Source organism: Caloenas nicobarica, chromosome 3 (genome assembly GCF_036013445.1).
Source record: "Caloenas nicobarica isolate bCalNic1 chromosome 3, bCalNic1.hap1, whole genome shotgun sequence".
Lineage (NCBI taxonomy): Eukaryota > Metazoa > Chordata > Aves > Columbiformes > Columbidae > Caloenas > Caloenas nicobarica.
In genome coordinates, this window is record NC_088247.1 from 96,996,417 (window position 1) to 97,016,507 (window position 20,091).

At 35.3% G+C, this 20,091-nt stretch overlaps 1 protein-coding gene across 3 annotated transcripts in view; it reads left to right on the forward strand.

The window, feature by feature from the left end:
• SYT14 (synaptotagmin 14) overlaps nucleotides 1-20,091 on the forward strand; it is an 85,385-nt gene that overhangs the window by 18,489 nt on the left and 46,805 nt on the right. The window contains exons 3-4 of one of the 3 annotated variants that reach the window (XM_065632567.1): nucleotides 7,905-8,069; nucleotides 14,596-14,814. In XM_065632567.1, the coding sequence (XP_065488639.1) occupies nucleotides 7,905-8,069; nucleotides 14,596-14,814 (384 nt within the window). Of the gene's footprint in view, nucleotides 1-7,904; nucleotides 8,070-9,357; nucleotides 10,319-14,595; nucleotides 14,815-20,091 lie in introns of those variants that run through there. The other 2 variants (XM_065632570.1, XM_065632569.1) reach the window with 2 other exon arrangements.

Sequence of the window (20,091 nt, forward strand, 5' to 3'; positions counted from 1 at the left end):
TCTTTCTTAGATCGGTGATTTTTTTGGAGCGCAGGGTCCTCATTTTCCTATAATTAAACTTATCTCCAAACCCCAGTTTCAGCATGGTATTTTAAAAGAGAGGAAAAGGAGTCCTGTAAATGACAAACTGCAGAGGCAGCGCTGGAGTGGATAGAAGTATTTTTGTGCAGTTGTATACATGATTAGTTAACTTGCTGAACCAAGATCTTTTTTAACATGAACTATAATTTATAAAGTATGTTGAACTCTATTTGATGCAAATATTTAGTCAAGTAATTTAATTGCTCATAATAAAATTAAATAAATTGAATTTAAAAAATTAAAATCCATTCTAGACTTTCTTCCTGTTTGAAGGAAGTCCTGGAACTTAGATGTTGAAACATATTTTTTCTTATTAGTCCTTTTATTAGATGTTACGAAAATGAAGGGGGAAATAGTCCTGGTTTATCTCTGTAACAGTGCAGATTATCCTTCAGCCCGTGTGAAGTGACATCAACCAAATTATGAAAAAAGTTACTATTATTCCTGATAACTTTCCACTGGAATTAAAGCAATACTGGAGTTAGACCAGTGTAGCTGTTGTGATACAGTAATTCCAGTAAAATTTTTCATGTAAACAGGTACTTTTATTTTTACTTAATGTTAGGTATATGGATTCTTTTATAAATTCACCTTTTAATCACATCATTTATCATTTCAAATAATGCAAGTTTTCTGTTTTCCCCAGTATTACTTTGAAGGGTTTATAAATCAATTTTTTAAAGAGTATTGTTATTCCAAATAGAAAATTAAATAAGCACTTTCATCCTGATTTCATTCTGTCAGTCATTCAAAACTTCTGGAAGGTTCATGTTACTAAAAGTTGTTAATAATTTTCTTATTTAGGAAATTCTCATTTCAGTTATGCATTGAAATTCAATTGTCGTTTCATGTTTATGTTCATTTAAAATTGCATGTCATTCGGCAATATGCTGGATATCGATATTTGAAGTGTTGAAATACAGGTAGCTCGTGTTGCACATGCTTCTAATTTATACCAGAGAGCGGGTAATCTTGCTGCATAGCAAGGTGCAAGATGCAGGAGAAGGAAACACATAAGGAAGAACATCGCACGACTAGCAATATAATGTGTATTTAAAGTAAAAGCTGACAAATGTAGCTGTCAGTAGTGGGCTAAGTTAAGGAGTGTGTGCTGCAGAAGAAAGGTAATATGCAAGTTTGAATTGAAGGGGACAGCATTTTTATATGGAAAAGTTTGTTTTAATATTACCTAAATGTAGCTAAAAAATTAAAAACATTGATAGGTGAGATTTAATTGCATGTTTTTAAGTTGAGCTAAAATACTTTTCTTGATGCTTGTTTTGGCAAAACACAAAAGAAATAGGTCAATTTTTAGAAAGGAATGACATAGCTCCAATGAGAAAGAAGAAAGATGAATACAAAATAAAACAGTAAGCATAGGAAATACATTGGGAGTTTTTTCTTTTGACACATTTAATAAAATATTTAGAGGGAATTCGGGTTCATTGTCCGTCATTGATTTTTAGCAGAAACATCAGCTAGTCAATTTTAGTGATAAAGTTGCCTCAGTTTTTTATATGGTTAAGTATTCCAGTAGTAATATCAGCTGCCACATAGAGTTTATCTTGTTTGTAAACCAGGGCAGGTAGTCAAGAATTTAATTTTTTAAGTCTTTGAACACAACACTGGATAAAAGAGAGCCCCCTGTAGGTGTAGCATTTTGTCTAGGTAAACGAGGTTCTGTTCACTTGTCATTGCTTCTTCAACTATTCCAGCGAACAGGAGGGTAATAATTCTGCTAAATTACTGTGAAATTTTGTGTATTGAGTTTGCCGTGTCGAAGAAAAGCTATTTGGAAAGAGCACAAAGTTGTGGGTAGCCTTCAAATTGAGTTATTTTAGAGAAGAGACCATCCTATGTAAATAGTCATGAACAAAAAAATGTTTACACGTGAACTGACACATATGAAAGTACCGTTCTTATTCCTGTTGAAAACTCAGTCAGACCACAGTATTTTACTTCCGAGTTGACTCTGAACTATAGAGGATTTTGTTTGTTTGGTTTTTTCCATTATGACATGAGTTGTCTTTGAGAAATATGTGCTGTTTGTAGATAAATAATTCAAGCATGGAGAGAAGGCAATCATGGCATGAATCTTATTTTGTGGTTCAGTAACCTGTTCAGCTTTCCGAAAATCTGTTAATTTCTCCTGCAAGGCAGAAAGTTGGTGTGAAGTGATGAGCAGCAGTGAATAGCATTTGAATGAAAATACTTTTGATCTGGACAGCACAGATTATTTTCATGTAATGTCACAAGATGCAATGGTGTAAAAGCTAATAACAATAAATAATAGTTCTTCAGGGCTAAATAAAAAACAACATATTTATGTAAAAGAATTTAAAGGCTAAAATATCTTGGATCAAGTTGTAAAAAAAAAAAAAGGCAAATAGAACAGGGTATAAACTAAAAACAAGCTTACATTTATCATTTCAGATGTTTTTGTGCTAGGATCTTAAAGGTAATTGAGGTTCTTTGGATCACACCGCTTGTTACTTTGTGCACAGAAGAGATAGTATTGCACTTGTAAATTAATAATTAAAACATCACTAAGATAACTACGTGGCTTTGTACATTACTAGCTGAGTGAGCAGGATGATGCAGAGTGTGAGAGCTCCAAATATAATTAACTGGATATTAAATATAATTGGAGGAGTACATACATATTAAGAACATCAAATGCTTTTTAATTTAATATTAAAAACATTACATTTTAATATGTCTGAAGATTATGTTTTGGTGATATTTATTTAAAGATGCCATTATTTTCTGAAGCGTTCGAAACATCTTTTGGAAAGGAAATGTTGTTTAATAACAGGGAAGTTATTATTTGAGAACGAGATGCTAATTTGATATTTAAGATCAAGAGATGGTAAGTTTCTGTGTTCTAATAATTCTAATTCTAGTGATGATAATAGTAAAAGTGAATTAAAGTTATGTTAATGTAATACTTCTGTAATGAGAGTAGGGTTCTATGCCATTTCCATTGCCAGCAATTCAATTAGTGTTAATAACTTTGTAGTAAGACATTTGTTTTTTTAGTATTTCTAAAACTGTGTTTATTAGTATGAATTTCAAACATTCATTTTTGTTTTTCTTAAGAACTGAGGATAATTATCAAGTTTATAAAAGCTGGACATTTGAATTTGAAATATGACTATGAGATAGCATTGCCTTTCTACTGGCTTGTGACTGTAGAAGAAACCACTGGGAACCTCTGAGAGTTTTAAAAATGCTTTTCATGGTACAAGTAATGCCCAAACCAACCAGAATTTATGACAACGTGCTTTGAATCAAAATAATTTGGGTGCTGAATTTTGCACAGATATTTTATACGCAAAGAAGTACATTTATTTCTTTTTGTGTCTATGAAATATGACTGCTTGACACTTCAAGTGTGAGAAACTAATTGAAGGATTAATGTGATGTATAAAACCTCTATTCATATATGGGAATTTGTACCCATTTACATGTGGAAAATGAAAGTACAATTTCATTGGGGTTTCTTTTTCTGGCTTTATAATGGTAGTACATTAAAGGATTTTAACTTGATAATGTGCTTTATCTGTGAACAAGCGTTGTAAGATTCTTTACATGGATGTAAATTGATACGGAAATACAATTTTCAAGTCCTGTGTTCACACTGAATTACATAAATAATTAATTAGTCTTGCTGCAGCTAGAGTTTCATTCTTTTTGTAAGCTATCAGCCAATGTTTTTTTTTCTCTCCAGAAAGATGTCATCAGATACTGTGTTTCCATAGAGAACTATACAGTTTGCATAGAGTGCCTTTTTTTCTTTTTTAACTAATTAATATCCAGGAAGCTCTTGAGGGGAAAAAAAAGTATTGTGTTTTCAAGTTACTTTTAGGTTGTGGTTAACTTGCTTAAGCACATATTTTGATGGATCAAAGCAGATTTGATTGCTGCACAATATAAGTAAAAAACCAAAACCACAAACCAACAAACAAACCCAAACCAAACAAAAACAAACCAAAAAAGCACCTACGGTTTTGAAAGATTGACTGTGAAATACCTAAAAGTGCACTTTTGTCTGAAGGTGTTGTACAGTTAATCGATGCTGTTAAAGAAAACATTCACTGTCCTTCATTGTGAATCACAGCATGACTGGAATTCAGTTCAATCTCCTGCTCAAAAGCAGTGTTGACACTGAATTCAGGCAAAGTTGCTAAGGACAGCCTGCTCCAATAATAAAGCAATCGTCATTGAAGATTCTCTCAGAGTTTCTGCTGTCACTTTATCTTAATCTGTGTTCTTTTTTGGCCTTCACCTCCCAACTTGGTCTGTGTGCTCCATCCCAATGTTACACCTTCTTTGTAACTCGTACTTCCCATTTCCTCACTGGGCATCGTTGACTTGTGCCTAATTGCCACCTTCCACTTCACTCTTCTGTTGGTCCCCACGTCCTGGTGAACTGCAATTTTCTGCCAGTGCCTCTGCGTTTGAGAAGTGTTAGAACTGGAAGTTATTGAAGAATAAAGATTTTCTGCTCTTGGCACAGTCTCTAGTCTCATTTGGGTCAGAATCAATAATTCAAAGAAAACGGGATGTTGTTCCAAGAGCCCCAGACGTTCTCAGTTATGCATATGCAGTCTTGGGAGGGGAGGGAACATGCCTATTGCCAGCAGAACCTTGGGAGATTTCATCTCTTATGCTTTGAGGTTAAAAAATAAACATAGAGAAACTGAGGCTTTTGTCATATCTCAGAGCTTTCACGTATTTAGGAAGATTCCATGAAAATGGCAAATGGACACCTGACGAACGCCAAATTTTCCTTGCTGTAAATCGGGGAACACTACGGCTCTTAAAAAATAATTGGTCACCACTATAGCAGTAATTTCTTCAGCTCATTCTTGGTCACAGCTTAACTTTTTTTTTTTTTTAACTTAAAAACAAACAAAACCCCTTCAGTGTGAGGCAGAGTTGCCATAAACTTCAGCTATGACAAGTGATTTTAATTAAGTTATAAGCAACTCCAAACAGACTTCTGAAGTCAAGTTCAGCTCATCTTAGTAGGATGTACAACCAAGGTCTATTGTGAACAAAGGGATTTTTTTTTCTATTTTTTCATGTTAATGAAAATATTTTTAAAATAAGTCCTAACTTCATTTTATCTCTGATCCAGAATATGATTCCACTTTTCACACCTTGCTCCTGTGCTTGATGCGGCAGGACATCTCATCCTGCAGGACTGATGGGGAGCTCTATAACACTGTGGGTCTTTGTATTTCTTTTGTACTGTCTGAAATTGAAAATACTACATGCCTGCTCCCCCCTGTTGCATTGTTTGTTTTATTCTGGCCCTATTAAGCATTTATACTGTGCTCTTGTATTTCTTGTTCTTTCTTGGACTTCAGTGGGTGAAGGTGAGATTTTGAAGGTTTCCAATTATTTCTAGCTTTTCCTTCAGTGCTTCGGAAGACAATGTTCCTTACTTAACTCATTTGAGAGTTGCTCATGTTTTTCCTAACTTTTCTAGTATGATCTAATAAAACAAGAAAAAAATTTACTCAAGTTTGATATTGACTAAATAGAGGTTCTAGTCTAATCAGTGTTTCTGTTTCATCCTTTTGGGACTTTTGGGTTCTAGGCACAATGTTACGTGATATCTTCTGCTCAGAGGTAAGAAGTGAAGCAAAAAGAATTTTCACAGTTTCAGATAGGTCTGGATCTCTAGCTCAAAATACAAATGCAATCTGACCAATTCCGTTTAGATGGTGGAAGGTGCATTTCTTTTGATCTTTCTTTTCCAGTTTTTGAAACACACCTGTATAATTATTTAAGAACAGCACCACAACCACAAACGTTCCCCGTCATTCCACAGAGCAAACCGAGGACATTCTGGAACTGCGTGTTTTTCTCATTCAGCACTTTTACATAGATGTATGGGCCCAGATTTACAAGGGGCATATGTAGACTCAGAGAATAATTTAATTTGGAATGCTCCTGGGAAAGTAATTCACAGTTCAGCCCCCTGCTCAAAGCAAGGCTAACATTAAAGCTGGGTTCTGTAACTGATCCAGGCAATCTGTTCCTGTGATTAACTTTTATTATTCTGGAATTTTCCTTGTTGCTACTTTGGATTGTTGCCTCTTGTCCTTTTGTATTGCGTTTCTGAGAATGCAGAGTATCTTTGCCATTCTTGCCAATTTTTCCCGCTCCTTTTTTACGTAGTGAAAGATGTTGCCAGACAGCATTATACTCCTAAAGCAAAGTGCCAAGATCTTGGCAAATGGAATTAATAAACCTAATAAATCTTCATAAATCTAATATAAATAGAAAAAAATCAACCCCCAAGACTGGGCTTTATGGTAGTGAGTAAAGGGACACAACAGCAATAAAGGGATAGGTGAAATCTGAGCTTTCATCCAGCTGAATGCAGCCATGGTCAATCTTGAAACATGTACCTCTGTGTGCTGAGGCCACAAAAAACGCTCCGACTGTTCAGGTGTCTGTTACCTCAAGGTCTCGCTCTCTCTCTTTAGAATGCCAGTTTGAGACATAGCTGAAATAAGAGACTATAATGTTTATTAATTGTTCAGCACACTACTAGTAAACCAATTCATAGATTAATTAACTAATAAACATATGTCTATGAATCACTTCAGTTCTATAACACTTCACACCATTGTTAATTGCATGCAGTTGTTGATTTCTGTCACTTTGTTCTTATAAAGTGTACCCAAATATTATTGAATTATAGTTCTGTAACTCTTAACTTTAACCTTTCACACTAGTTATTAACAAATTTACAATTCTCTAACTTTATAACTTCTCACAGCAAGTCTTTCAGACGTAGAGCCAGTGGAGAGTCCAGCAGCTTCCCTTTGATATCCTGGCTGCCCCTTAATTACTCTTTCCCAATCGTTCCAATTTACTACATCCATTTCCAGATTTCTTATTTCTAAAGCCATGTCCCAGCTACTCTTGGCCTTAAGTGGTATTACTGGTGTTGTTACTTAGGTACTGATGGACTTGCAAGATTCTACCCCTGCACAAGATGCCCGATATTCCCTTTCAGTCATCTGCTCAATAGCAATTACTTATTCTTTATTGTATACACTAAGACTTGTCAGTCTACTTCAGCCTTTTCCCCCTACCTGTTTCTGATTAAGTATGCTTTTTCTCTCTTCTACTTAGCTCTTTCTCAGTTTACACACAAGTCGCACATGTACCAGGGCAAGCAACACACTGTTACATGCTTTTTCTCATTCTGTTTTTTGCTCACACAGTATCCTACTTGTCAGGGAGTGGCGAGGACCAGCTGGTCCTCAAGGGAAGAGGAGCCAGGAGCTGAGCATCACAAGTTGAGAGAGGCAATGGCCTCACCAGCGAGGGCTCAGTCCCTCCCCAGTAGCGCGACCTCAGAGTTGGCCCTGAGTCCAGGTAGCCAAAACTCCAGTTCCTTCCAGAAAGGGGAGATGCTCTCAGCTCTCATCCAGCACACTGTGTCTCAGATGTTTCTTCAAAAATCATCACTCTTGGCATCTGCTGATAATCTCCCCATTTTCTGCAGAGACCCTGTCTTGTTATGGGGTCCAGTACTCTGGCAAAACCTCTTGCTCACAATGTCAGTCCTCCCTTAGATTAGAGCTAGACACTTTTCTGTTCTTTGAAAAGATGATTAGAAGAGAAAAAATTGCTTAAATTTAACAGTATCAAACATTAACTCAAAGTTAAATTCCAGTTTTTCAGTTATATCTTGCATATATATTTGGAGCTTTAGCAGTATTTATTAATGATCAATTCTGATATTATAATTTTTACAAGACTTAATGAAATGTGTTTCTTTCTGTTTCTTTTAGTATCTCCTGAAGCAATTGGATTCCTGTCTGCTGTTGGGGTGTTCATTATTCTCATGTTACTACTTTTCCTATATATTAATAAGAAGATGTGTTTTGAAAATGTTAGTGGTTTCCCAGATCTCGATTCAGGATACACTACAAGAAAGAATTCACAAGATCAACTTTGTAAGTATCTGAAATACAGTATGCTAAATGTAATAATAAAAATGCACATTTTTACAGGGATGTGTAGAAATACATCAATAATCCCTTGACTCAAGTGATGAAAACACACGATGTTGACTTTTTCTGTGACTGTGTGGTATGTGGAAACGAAGAAACCTTTGTATTCACAAGCCACAGAGATTCAACAGCTATATAACCAAAGAGTTGATATTTACTTATGGGAAGGTATTTCTTTTGGATGTGAGAATATTCTTGAACATATTTTATATGTTCCATAAATGTGTATAATTAAATCTTCTCAAGTAAATTTCTGAATAGGATTATTGGGTTTTGACTCAGGCTATTACAGTCTTTCACCAATATTTTGGAGAAGATCTTGCCTTTACTCAACTGGAAAATAGTTTTAAAGTAGTAAGACATTAGAAACTAAAGACATCTTATCTCTAACAATTTTTTTGTTTGGGTTTTTTTTTTGTAGAACAAGGTTTTTAAAGATAATGTGCAATGAAAAAAATTAGAACTTGAAAAAGATATTGAGAGTTGGTAAACTAACCCCTTTCTACTTTTTGGGCTTTGGAAATTGAATGGGCTTTGTTAGCTGACTTGAGAGAAAGAGACAGGGCCATCAGAGAACAGAATGGAAAATCTGAGAGGTTTTGTTCCCTACTGCCTATTTAGAAGATGCAGCCTAATTTTTTATTTTCAGTTTTCTTGGAGGCAGAAAAAGTTCTCCCCTCAGATATTAAGTCTGTCATCTTACCTTTCTTTTTGCTACAAAACAAGTCTTTGTGTTCCAAAATGTCTTACGTTATGTAAGAGACAACAAATATTTGGGGATGAAGAAGTCTCCATGATGCATGCTTTGTGCAGCTGTTATGTTAAAAGTTTGGTTTAGTGTGACATTGATGAAAGGATGTAATTTAAATGTCTCACAACTTCTTCTTTGCAGGCTAGAATAAAAAAACCATATTTCCACCACACACAGTTGTCTTATTTTTGAAAATAATGAATTTTATAATGGCTTGTTGATGCTGCAGTTGATGAAAGACTTATGATTTTACTAGTTGATTGTGGCTTCATTTCAAGATATTTACTTAGCTGCTTTCTTATTATTTTCAATGCATATTGAATGGAAAGAGCAAAGCTGCAACTTCCCCTGGTAAATGTATTGAGTTTGAGATAGCAAAAGCAAATAGCTCTGAAATTTAACTTGGAGAAATGGAGTTGATCTGCTTGTGAAACGGAGGACCTTTCTGTAGTAAAAGCAGTTGCTGAATAGGTCGGACAAATGGCGTTTTTCAGAAACCTTCACCAAAATCTGAAACTTCCCTCTGTGTCTTCTCTGGTCGACACGCTTAGCAGTGCTGTGGATGATCTGACCAGTGTTGTTGGAGAAGTCGGCTACAGCGTCGCGGATTCAGTAACAGAACAAGTCACAAGCATGATCAGTGGCCTTCGTGCCGAAGATGAAAGCTGCAAAATGCAGAATGATAAACCTGTGCAAGGGAGAGAGGAACATACACCATCATTAACTCATTCTCAGGAAATTAATATGAAAGCGAAGAGAGGTATTGCAGAACACGAAGAGACTCATTATTCTAATTCCTTAGATTTTATTAATAAAGGTAGAAGCCATGATGGAGAATCTGTCCATGTAGTGGACAAAAACCAGTGCCAGTTAAAAAGCAGAGATAGTAATAGTCATTTAAGTGATACAGAAGTACCTCAGGATTTGAAGAATGTAGGAGGACCTTTTAAAAGTGAAGCAGTAGGAGGAAATGAGTGTTTTGTAAATGGTAAGTTCTTGAAGGACGGTAACCTGAGAAGTAATAAATTTACAATAGAGAAATCTATTGAGGAACAAGATAATTGCCTGCATGCAGTATCAGGTAATTCCAAGAATCACTTGCATAGAAAAACCAAACCACGGTCACCTGGAGTTGCTTTTAAGGATTCTGAAGAAGTGCACAGTGTGAAGGTTCTCCAAGATTTAGAAACAAAACTTGTTGAAGTACAGAAGCAAAAATTATCAGACTCCAGCTTGAAGAAGACACACCATGACGGTCCCTATTGCATTAATGAACCCAAAGAAAAGAAATCTGAAGCCTTTTTTGACAGAAAAGGAAAATCTGTGTCACAGGATGAAGACGATGTGTCAACTACAATTACAAAAACAGATAAAAAGAACAACTCAAAGAAAACAGAAAAGAATTCAAGAGAGCTGTGTAGTAAGAAGACAACAGGAAAAGGTGAGGAGTCCGTCATCAAACTGCGTTCTTCAGCCTTTCCTGAAAACTATGATACTTCCTACTTTTTTTCACCTAATTTACGCATTTAATAATAGTGTTTCCTGTGGATGAAAGTAGGTCTGTGTTGTCAGTGCTTCTTTCTCTAATTATGTTGATATTTCTTGGAAGTTAATTACTTTTTAAAGTATTATTTAAAGGAACTGATTAATAAGTGCCTTTCCTATGTTCTAACTTTTCTTTTTCTGTATACAGTTTTTCTTACCTTCTATGCAGTGCCTAATGTGGTTTCTGTTGAAAACTATGAATTAATTAATACTGGAAATGAACACTTGTTCTGTGAAGGTGGTTTTTATTTTGTGTATTTTAAAAGCATTGTATAAAATGTCATAAGATGATAAGGAAAAAAATAACTTCTGTTACATTTACATTATAGTAGATCTTCAAAATGTATTTCTGGGATATGTAAGATAGTAATTTCAAGACACAAAGCTCAATGACAAGTGGCAATTAAGTGATTTAAAGTATAGAAAGAACTGAATGAGGCTTGTCTTAAGGAAAGTTGTAGTCTTACAAGGAAAACCCATGTATTGTTGATATGGATGCTGCGTGTGCCATCTTCAACATCCAATCTTAAACAATATGACAATGGGATTACCATAATAGTTTGTGAGTAAGAAGTAAAACCTTGTATTTTCACACCATTGTTTTGTGAGCCGTGCAGTGAATTTTTAGAAAGCAACACAGGCTTTTCTTGAGGTACTGTTTCTGTAGAGAAATGAATGATCTCTTAATATAAGTCAGTTGTGTGTGTTGTGGTGGTGTGAGTTGTGGGTTTTTTTTTTTCCCCCTCAAGCAGGCAAGTTTTCCCTTATCTGAAAATTTCAGGTGTTTTCTGGGGTTTTTTTGTTTGTTTTGTTTTCTTTTTAAAATTTGATTTAGAAGGTGGTTTCCATGTTTGTGTGATAAACTATGATCTTATATTTTACTAATGTAGTACAATATTTGTAAAATACAGTCTCTATCAAAAACGTCATTTTCAGGTCCCATAGTCAGCAAATTAATAGTTTTCAAATTACCTAAATAAATGAGAGTTTTTAATAAGAACATGAATTCTCTTAGGCAAGTTTCCAGATAACATATAAAAATCAAAAGAGAAGTGTTGAGGAGAGGCATAAAACCCTGAGGATTTTTTTTAATGTGCAGGAAGCTATTTTTTCCCAAGAACCTGAAACAGATTTGCATTGTTCATTTAAAAAATGTTTGCACGGATAGCTTATGTTTTAACTTTAGCGAGGTTTTAAAGTCCTCTGAAGAAGTCTTGTTTCATTACTTGTAATAGTAGTATACATGCTCATTCTATTTCTTTTATGCTTGGAACTGGAGAAAAAACATCTGGTGTCACTGAGAACTGGATGCTTACAAACTTCAGTGTATTAGTAGGGACATAACTTGCCGCATGGCTTTGAAATATGTTGCTACCATGTTTTATACTATTCCATTGTTTGTATTTTATGCAGATTGATTAATAAATGTAATTTCATATTTGTTACTACATTTCTTGTAATGATAAATGATGCATCGAATACTGAAGTCTGGCACTATATGTTAGTCCTGGTATGTCCTGCTTTAATTATAATGGTGGTAATCTGTAGACGTTTACTAGGTGGAAGGTTTCAACCTGTTGAGGGCTATATGAAATACAAAATTTTACTCTGTGTACTAGCAAAGGAGGCTCCATTTTCTGGGCAGCTTCTTGCAGTGAATCCACTAGCCGGAATATGTCTTGCTTGGTGTGGTATTCTCAATAAGTGATCAGTGAAATTGAACTTGCTTTATAGCCATTCATACAATGAAAAGAAACATACCTATCAGACTTGAATTAAAGTCGATAGCCTAGAGTTGAAAGATCTAGTTGCTCGTTAGCAGTCTTTTAATGCACCAGTTTTCCTATAAATACTAAATTAAGGTTATGTACACATTGCATGTAGAGCTGATAGCACCATCTGCAGTTAAGGTTTCCATTTCAAGGCCTCATTTTCAGTTGCTTCTAACCATGTGACAAAATTGAAATATTTGGGATGAAATTTGGCATGCTTTCTGTCATTTTTTTTTTTTAAGCTGTAGTTTAAAATCTTTAGCCGTTTCCAGGAAAAGAGTGTGGGAAAAACATGCTGGTTATCTGCAAAAAATAAGTAGATTTCATGCGTGCTTCACTAAGATGCTTTTTCACCTTTGTGTATTGGAGTATGTGTTTGAAATGTAGGAGAACACTTTTCCTCTGGTAGAGGTGCCCAGGTTCTTCTATGAAAAAAGATGTCAGTTTGACCAAATTGCAAATCTTTGGGAACTCTGCCTTTGCAAAATGCATAGTAAATACTTCTTATAATTTGCTTGTTAAATTCACTGACCATCCCATTTGCACTCACATGCTTCATTGTAGGGGTTGAAGAACAGGGCGGGTCTTATCCTGCTTTTGATGCTTATGGTTACTGAAGGACTCTGGAAGTTTGAACAGAGGAATTGAGAATAAACACGTCTTCTGTGAGGACAGAAACTTCCTGAACAAATGTGACACGATGCAAATGGTAGACAGGGATTTGAAGTAGGATGGGTGACAGCTATGGAGAGAACTGATAATATTATATGGAGGTGGAGAGACTAAGGATGAAAGATTAAGGTTACATGAGTAGCTGGTTAGGTGCAAGTAAAGAGAATTTGGGATTGAACAGACGAAAAGAATAAAGAGGAGATACCTGTGACAGGCCAAAACGGGGTGCTTGGAGGAGGAACCTGGAGTATGGGGCTGGGAGAGAGGAACTTAAGATTCTACTGGTATACATGTAACTTTGCAAAAAATGTCTGACCTAAACTTGCAGCGTAGACTTTTCTATGTGAGTACCAGGGATAAATAGACCTCAGGTGGAAGTGATTTTGCTCATCTACCTAAAAGTGGGAAGGAAGGACCTCTGTAGTAGGAAAAGGCAAACACTTGACTGTAAAAGAGGCCTAGATGGCTGGCAGAGGTTAAGTTACTTTAATTTTAAATGGCTGAATTTTGGGGAAGCTGATTCCCTCCTCTCGTCAGAATACCCAGACAGAGGAGCGACACTGACTGGGCATGAAGACAGACACTCATGGGAGTGGGAATGCAGAACTAGAGCTAGGGCAGGGACTGAGAGGAGGGCAGAAAAGCAGAGAGGGGAGAAGCGGTTCAGCATGGCTGGATAGCATGTTAGACAATATTCCCTTGCAGAATCAGGAGCTGGAAAACAGCTTTATGGCTGTCTCAGAGCTCTACCAGTAGCGGAAATCTATTGACAAATCATATACCATCGGCTTGCTTACAGAGTATTGGTAATGCCGAAATTTATTCAGTTTATGTTAATTCTTCTAATGCTTATTAGAGATCTACAGAACCTCTGCATGGCTTGTTAAATTTGGACAGAATCCATTAGAAGTTTGGAAAAGGGAGGGGGAAGCTTTCCCTTAACAGATAAAAATACAGCTGAATCTTTGACTTGTGGAAGGAAGAGATGTAGCTGGACAAAGCTGGCCACAGGAGCGGGCATTACAGAGGAACTGGTATAAAAGAATTAACTAGACAGTTTCTTCTGTGCAATTTTTGCTGTCGCCAGATGTCTGCAATGGTAATCTGCATTAATTGCGGTTATTGAACAAGGGGCTGTTTATTGTAAGTTAAATAAAATCGTGCATGTGAACATCTTTCACAAGCATTTTCCCATTTGCTACTGTGAGTTTAAGCACTACTGACATATACACACTAAGACGATTTTGTTGTAGGCTTCTCTTTGTAAGTCAGTTCCATTTCTATGTTACACTGCATGCACACAGCAAAAATCAGCTGGGAATGGAGGATCAGGAGCTGCCTTTTTGATATGTTAGGTATCCAAATGTAATGTTGCAGCAGTCTTGGATTTACTTTACATAAATTATTTTGAGCATTTTCTTATTTAACAAAGGGTTTCAAGAACTTCAGTGTGTGCTGCCTTACCTGAGTGGATCCATTTTCTGGTGAATAAGTTTTAGAATGGATTTTTTGGGGCTTAATGTTCTTTCAGGTTTTCTAGAAAATAAGAATAGTTCTCATCAACTTACAAAATCACATAATACTTATAATTACCTCAAGACGATACTTTTAAAATATTGCAGAAATTTTAATTGAAATAGCTTAAATATCTTCTATGATAACCTCTTATGGTTATTTTCTTGTATTCTGTTTTGAGCTGTAGTCGATTTGCTTTATTTTATTCAAACAGACAACTCATATATGAGTAAAGACCAGCATGGTTCATCATCTGAGAGTGAAGATGAAGCACTGGGTAAATATCATGAGGCCTTGTCTAGAACCCAGAGTTCCAGGCTGCCAGTGGTGGATGGCAGACAGCAAAAAAACTATATATGGGAAACCAGACAAAAATATAGTCCCCTGTCTGCAGAATATGATGGATACAGTAGTGAAGCCTCAATAGATGAAGGTAAGAGTGATTTAAAAGCATTCATTTTATTCCAAATTTCAGAATGATGTTCTGGATAAGTAAGTCCTAGATGAGGACAGCTTGACTTGTAAATAGTCAATGTCTGCCACGAAATATCCAGATATCTTTTACATTAGTGCATGCTCCAAAAAAAATTGGCACAGACTTGTGTGTGTTTCTGGAAATACTGCAAATGATAAAATATCCTGTTTTATTAAGTTTCATAGAGTTTAATCATTAGTCATTTTATTTTGGGGGGAATTTAAAATGTTTTGATTTAGGAAGGAAACATGGCAACTCTTGATGAATTCTGTGGTATTATAAATACAAAGAAGACCTATTATTCCTCTACTGATAAGCTGTCGTTACAGCAAAGTAAACTGAATTGGTTACTGGTTACAGTGCATGTGGTCATTGTGGTGTGCATTACTGGAATGTTCTGCATCTTTTCTTCTCTTGAAATCACAGAAAGAAATTATTACAAAGATTGAATTCATGGAAGTTTTCCATGGCGTTAAAAGTTGGATGTAAACAATGGATATTTTACTTTGTGGTATATATTTATTGACTTTAAGTAAGGGCAATGGCCTGGCATAGGGGCTGAGAATTCTGCTGTCGATATGCTTTTTTGTACTTGAAAATAGCTGCATGTGAGAACTGTATCTATAGCCTTTTTCTAGCACAAAAAGTAAGGTTTGGTCGAAGTTACTTCAAAGTCAGACTAATATAATGTTGTACTACCATAGGGTATTTGTCGGTCCCCCTTTAATAGGTTAAAATGCAAGGACTTTTGAGAGATTGGTATTTTCTAATAAAAAGTGGATACATTTAATTAAAAGGCTGTATTTAAATGTTGTATACAGTCCAGAAGTGCTTGAAGTTAAATTTTCTACTATGGGATGTAATTCAATTATATAGAAGTCTCTTTGCCACTGAAATTTGAAATTAGTGCATGCTTATTCATGTTTCCAAGTTAAGGCACAAAGGACATAATTGAAGTAAGTTGCAGAGTAAGAGGAATGTTTTCTGATCATCAGAAGTTTGAGGTCTTTCCTTCGCTATTAAGCTGTAGGAAGGCTGGGAGTCTGAGTTCCAGCAAATAGAGCAGGAGATGCAGAGGTGAGGTCAGGCAGTAAGAACCGATCCTTGGACGCTGTGGTGGAGGACAATAACTACGAAGAGGGGTAGTAAAACTATCGTGTTTGGTTTTGTTGGGGTTTTTTTAATATATCTACTGAGATTTATCGACAGCATTGCTGGGGCAATATGAAAGATAAGATGCTAACTTTTTGTGTGGCTTCTTGTTGGGAAAGAATGGTGATGTATATTAATGGGAGATGGAAAACTCAATTGTATTTATTAGCAAATAATACCAGATACAAACTATACAAGAAGGCTACTTTCAGGTACTGAGAATGATGTATTTGTCTCTTTTCAAACTACTGAGACCACTTGCTGAAATAATCATACAATAATTGATGTTGGAAGGAACATTTGATGTTTCTCTTCCTGTTTCACCATTGTTCATATTTTTTTATCCTACTAAGTTATCTTCTCAGTGAAAAGTTCTGAGTTCACCTGAGCTTTTTACTTTGGCTCTATAAGACTCCAAAGGTGTTGTACTAGCCCGCATTTTGTTGTTGTGGTGGTGGTGTTTGTATGTTGTGTTGTTTTGTTTTGTTGTTGTGGGGGGGTTTTTTGTTTGGTTGGGTTTTTTTGTTTGGTTGGGGTTTTTTGCGTTTTTTTTTTTAATAATTGTGTTCCTCAGCATCCTCTCATAAAAATCATCCTCATCATAAAAATTAATAGTCCCTGACTTTTATCCTCTTCTGGGGAATGAGAACTCCAGTTCTCCATGGAAATCTATATCATGGTTAGAACCTAAGAAAAAACCCCCCACTCTTTCCAAGTCCAAGTATTGCATCAGGGAGGTTACAATTATTTCCCCCTTCCTCATTTTTCGATTTTTTTTTTTTTATCCTATTCCCAAAGATATCTGTCACCAGCTGCTATCCCTTCTCAACACTCTTTCCGTTCAGGAAGCTGGCTGCATATAAAACCCATTTATATATATGCACACGCATATTCCCTCTAAAATTAGTATGCAGATTGAATTTATTATAATGAAAGAACATTCAGGGTTTGGAAAAAACCTTTTAAAGCAAAAACTATCAAAACATTCTAACTTAGAAAATTGTAAATTTTTAATCACCTACTTGCAAAAAACCTTTAATATTGCCCGTATTTTGCTTTTGCTGCTGCTTGTGAGACCATTCTCTTCTCACATTTTACAGGGAGTGGAGAATCAGCAATGTTATTTATTTGATAGCCTGCAGTCGTTCTACAGTTTTCTGCAAAATCCTTGCAAATTAGAGTGATGATTTTGTCTCATTTTTGTAATCTATTAGTCTCAATGAAATTATGTTTGATAGTATTAAAAAGAGTCTTGTACTATTGGACATAGCAACAGAGAAACAACCTAGTATTTTTCACTTTTCAGTGACCTGAAGGTGGCATACTAGAATAAACAGTGTTAGTACTTCTATGCTCTTTCTAAATTATTTCAAACATAAAAGAAAGAATCTTTGCACAATAATAACAATGCGTTAGAACAGAGGAAAAGACAGAGTATGCTTCGTTATGTTATGATCAGTACAGAAGGAAAGCTGCTCAACCTTGAGCTTTGATGAAAAGAGAAGGTAGAAACCTAATAAAGCAAGCCTGTCATCAAAAATAAGTGAGAGACTGGCTGTTGCTAGCAAACAGTTTGTATGTGTTCACAGAAAAAGCTCCAAGTGGAGAGCATCAACATTCTAGATGTTTCAGTGTAATTTTTAAAAATTGAAAGCTTTACTGTTCCTTAAACTTGGAAAATAAATCTGTAGAAGACTTGATGCCATAGGAATACTGACATGGTGCATTAAATAGTTATTTTTTTATGACTGCTGAATTATTTTTATAAGTGTAAAAGCAAATGATGGAACCATTTATTGATTCTTTGTAGTGGAGGGGGAGCAAGTGGTGTATTCATATGTACTGTATTTAACGTGAGAAGCAATTGTCAGTATATTTGACTTGGTGTGCTTCTATTTCCTCATATGTACTTCATCATTTCTACTTCTGAGACTTAAACGTTGCAGCTGTACTTCCAGCTTAAGGCACCAATCAGTCCAATGTTGAGCAGGGCTTGATAGTGTTCCAGTGAAGTGATGAGAAGTGAGAATTCATTTTGTCTCATCTCTGTTTCCACCCTGGTTATTGCTAGTAAATCAGCCTCTGATGATATCATTAAAAATTCCATCAGAGGTAGAGTAATACCAGAAATGAAAACGATATTTCGTTTTTGGAAAATCCTGTGTTATTTTCTCTTCAGCAGTAGATCTCTAACACGTGTTGTATCTTGCAACAGTGTGCTGTGTGTTTTCAAAGGAGTCAATAAACAGTTTGACTAATAACTATTTGCTCTGCACTTTAATCTTCATCTTTAAAATTTCAGAGACAAAAAGGTAATCATGTCTTTATTATTACACCCTGTAGGCTTTGCTTGCATTGCTAACAACATGCATAATATTAATATGTTTTCATTCCTAAGACCATCATAATTTCTGATCTTATTATTTTAAGGTTCACTTATTATCAAATACCTGCTTAGTTTATTACATCTGTTTTCTGGCTGTCTGCCCCTAAAACTATTTTATTCTGAAACCTGAAAATGTGTGTGGCGTGTTTTCACATCATTCTTTTCTCCTCTAGATGGCCATATTAATCTTTCTTTTCAGCATATTTATATAGAACTGGCATGGCATTTTTTTATGATGTTTTTAGTAGTTAAACAAAGAAAGCGATATACTTTTTGAGTTTTGTTGGTGTATTTTGGTAATGGGATGTTCCAGGAGCACTTTAGTTCATTCTGTGAGGTTTAGGTTTTAAAATTTGGTTCACAATTATCTGTGTGCGACCAATGTCTGATCCACTTCATGTATTTGTGTAGTTCGTTTGAGGCACTTAGATTTTGATGAGTTACAATGTATATTTTAAATGAAAAAAAAAATTTTGCTTAGATGCAAGTATTTCTAGACTCTGACCTCTTGTAAATATATAACTTCTGCAATGAGCTCCTCATGAACAGGCTTAATTACAGAGTATCTCTAAAGGAACATCTCGTTCATTAGAAAATCAAGATGATGACAAGTGTCATCATGAAAAGTAAAATGGTACAGAATGGCAAAGTAAAATGGGTCAGAAGATGGGTTTACACCCAAAATTTCCAACTTCTGCACAAATGACTTAAAACTGTTGGTCACAGAACAGAGAAATCTATATAACTGCAGTATTTCTTGATATCTATATGTGGTCTTAATCCAGTATCTGGCCCTAGGCCCAGAGTTCTAGGGTCAGCTCAAAGTTTTAAGTCTTATTTTTGCCAGTAATATTATTTGTGTTCTTTCTCATGTTATCCAATAAAGTATGGATACTTACTGAAGTGACCTTTTTTCCTTTTCCCTGGTACATATCCTGTTTTAACTTCCATTTCATTTTTTATGATTTGCGTCCTACTTCTTGTGTTACTCCATACCATTTCAAATGCTCCTATTATCCTGTTAAATATGTCGTATTGCCTTTATGTGCTCCAATTATTTGCATTCTCTTGGAAGAGGGGAATAATATAGGCTGTGATATTACAAGTCTGTTTCAGAAAATAAAGGAAGGGGAAAAAAAACCCAACAACACAACACTAAAAAAGCAAAAATAACACCATAAGGTAATTCTTCTAACAAGGATGTTATTAATTGAAATAGTGATCTACATAAGTGTACAAACTTTTAAATTTCAATTGTCATTATTCTTTGTACTTTGGTAATTGGAATTATTTATTAGTATCTGTGTTGGTTGTGATCTTAAATTGCTTTCTGAATAACTTAAATTTTTAAAAAATGTACAATGATATTAAACTAGCCTCTTTGTCTCCAATAGTGGCTAGTTCTGAACTTTAAAAACTCAAGCATTATACAGGCAAGTTGTTGTGTCTTTTTTATATCTAGAAGCTTCACAGGCAAGTACAACATATTTTCTTTAAGGAAGCAGTCCCTTGAATTCCTAAAAATGGAAGTTTTTAAACTTAGAAATGTTAGGGTAAATATATTGAAGTTAGAGGTTGGCAGGCAGATGTCAAAAGCTGAAGGCTGTTCTTTGCTTTTGAAATCAACATTCTCTGAATCCCTTGAAATGAGAAAGGTATAGGAGGGGAAGAAAACATTGTGTTTTTATAGTTAATTT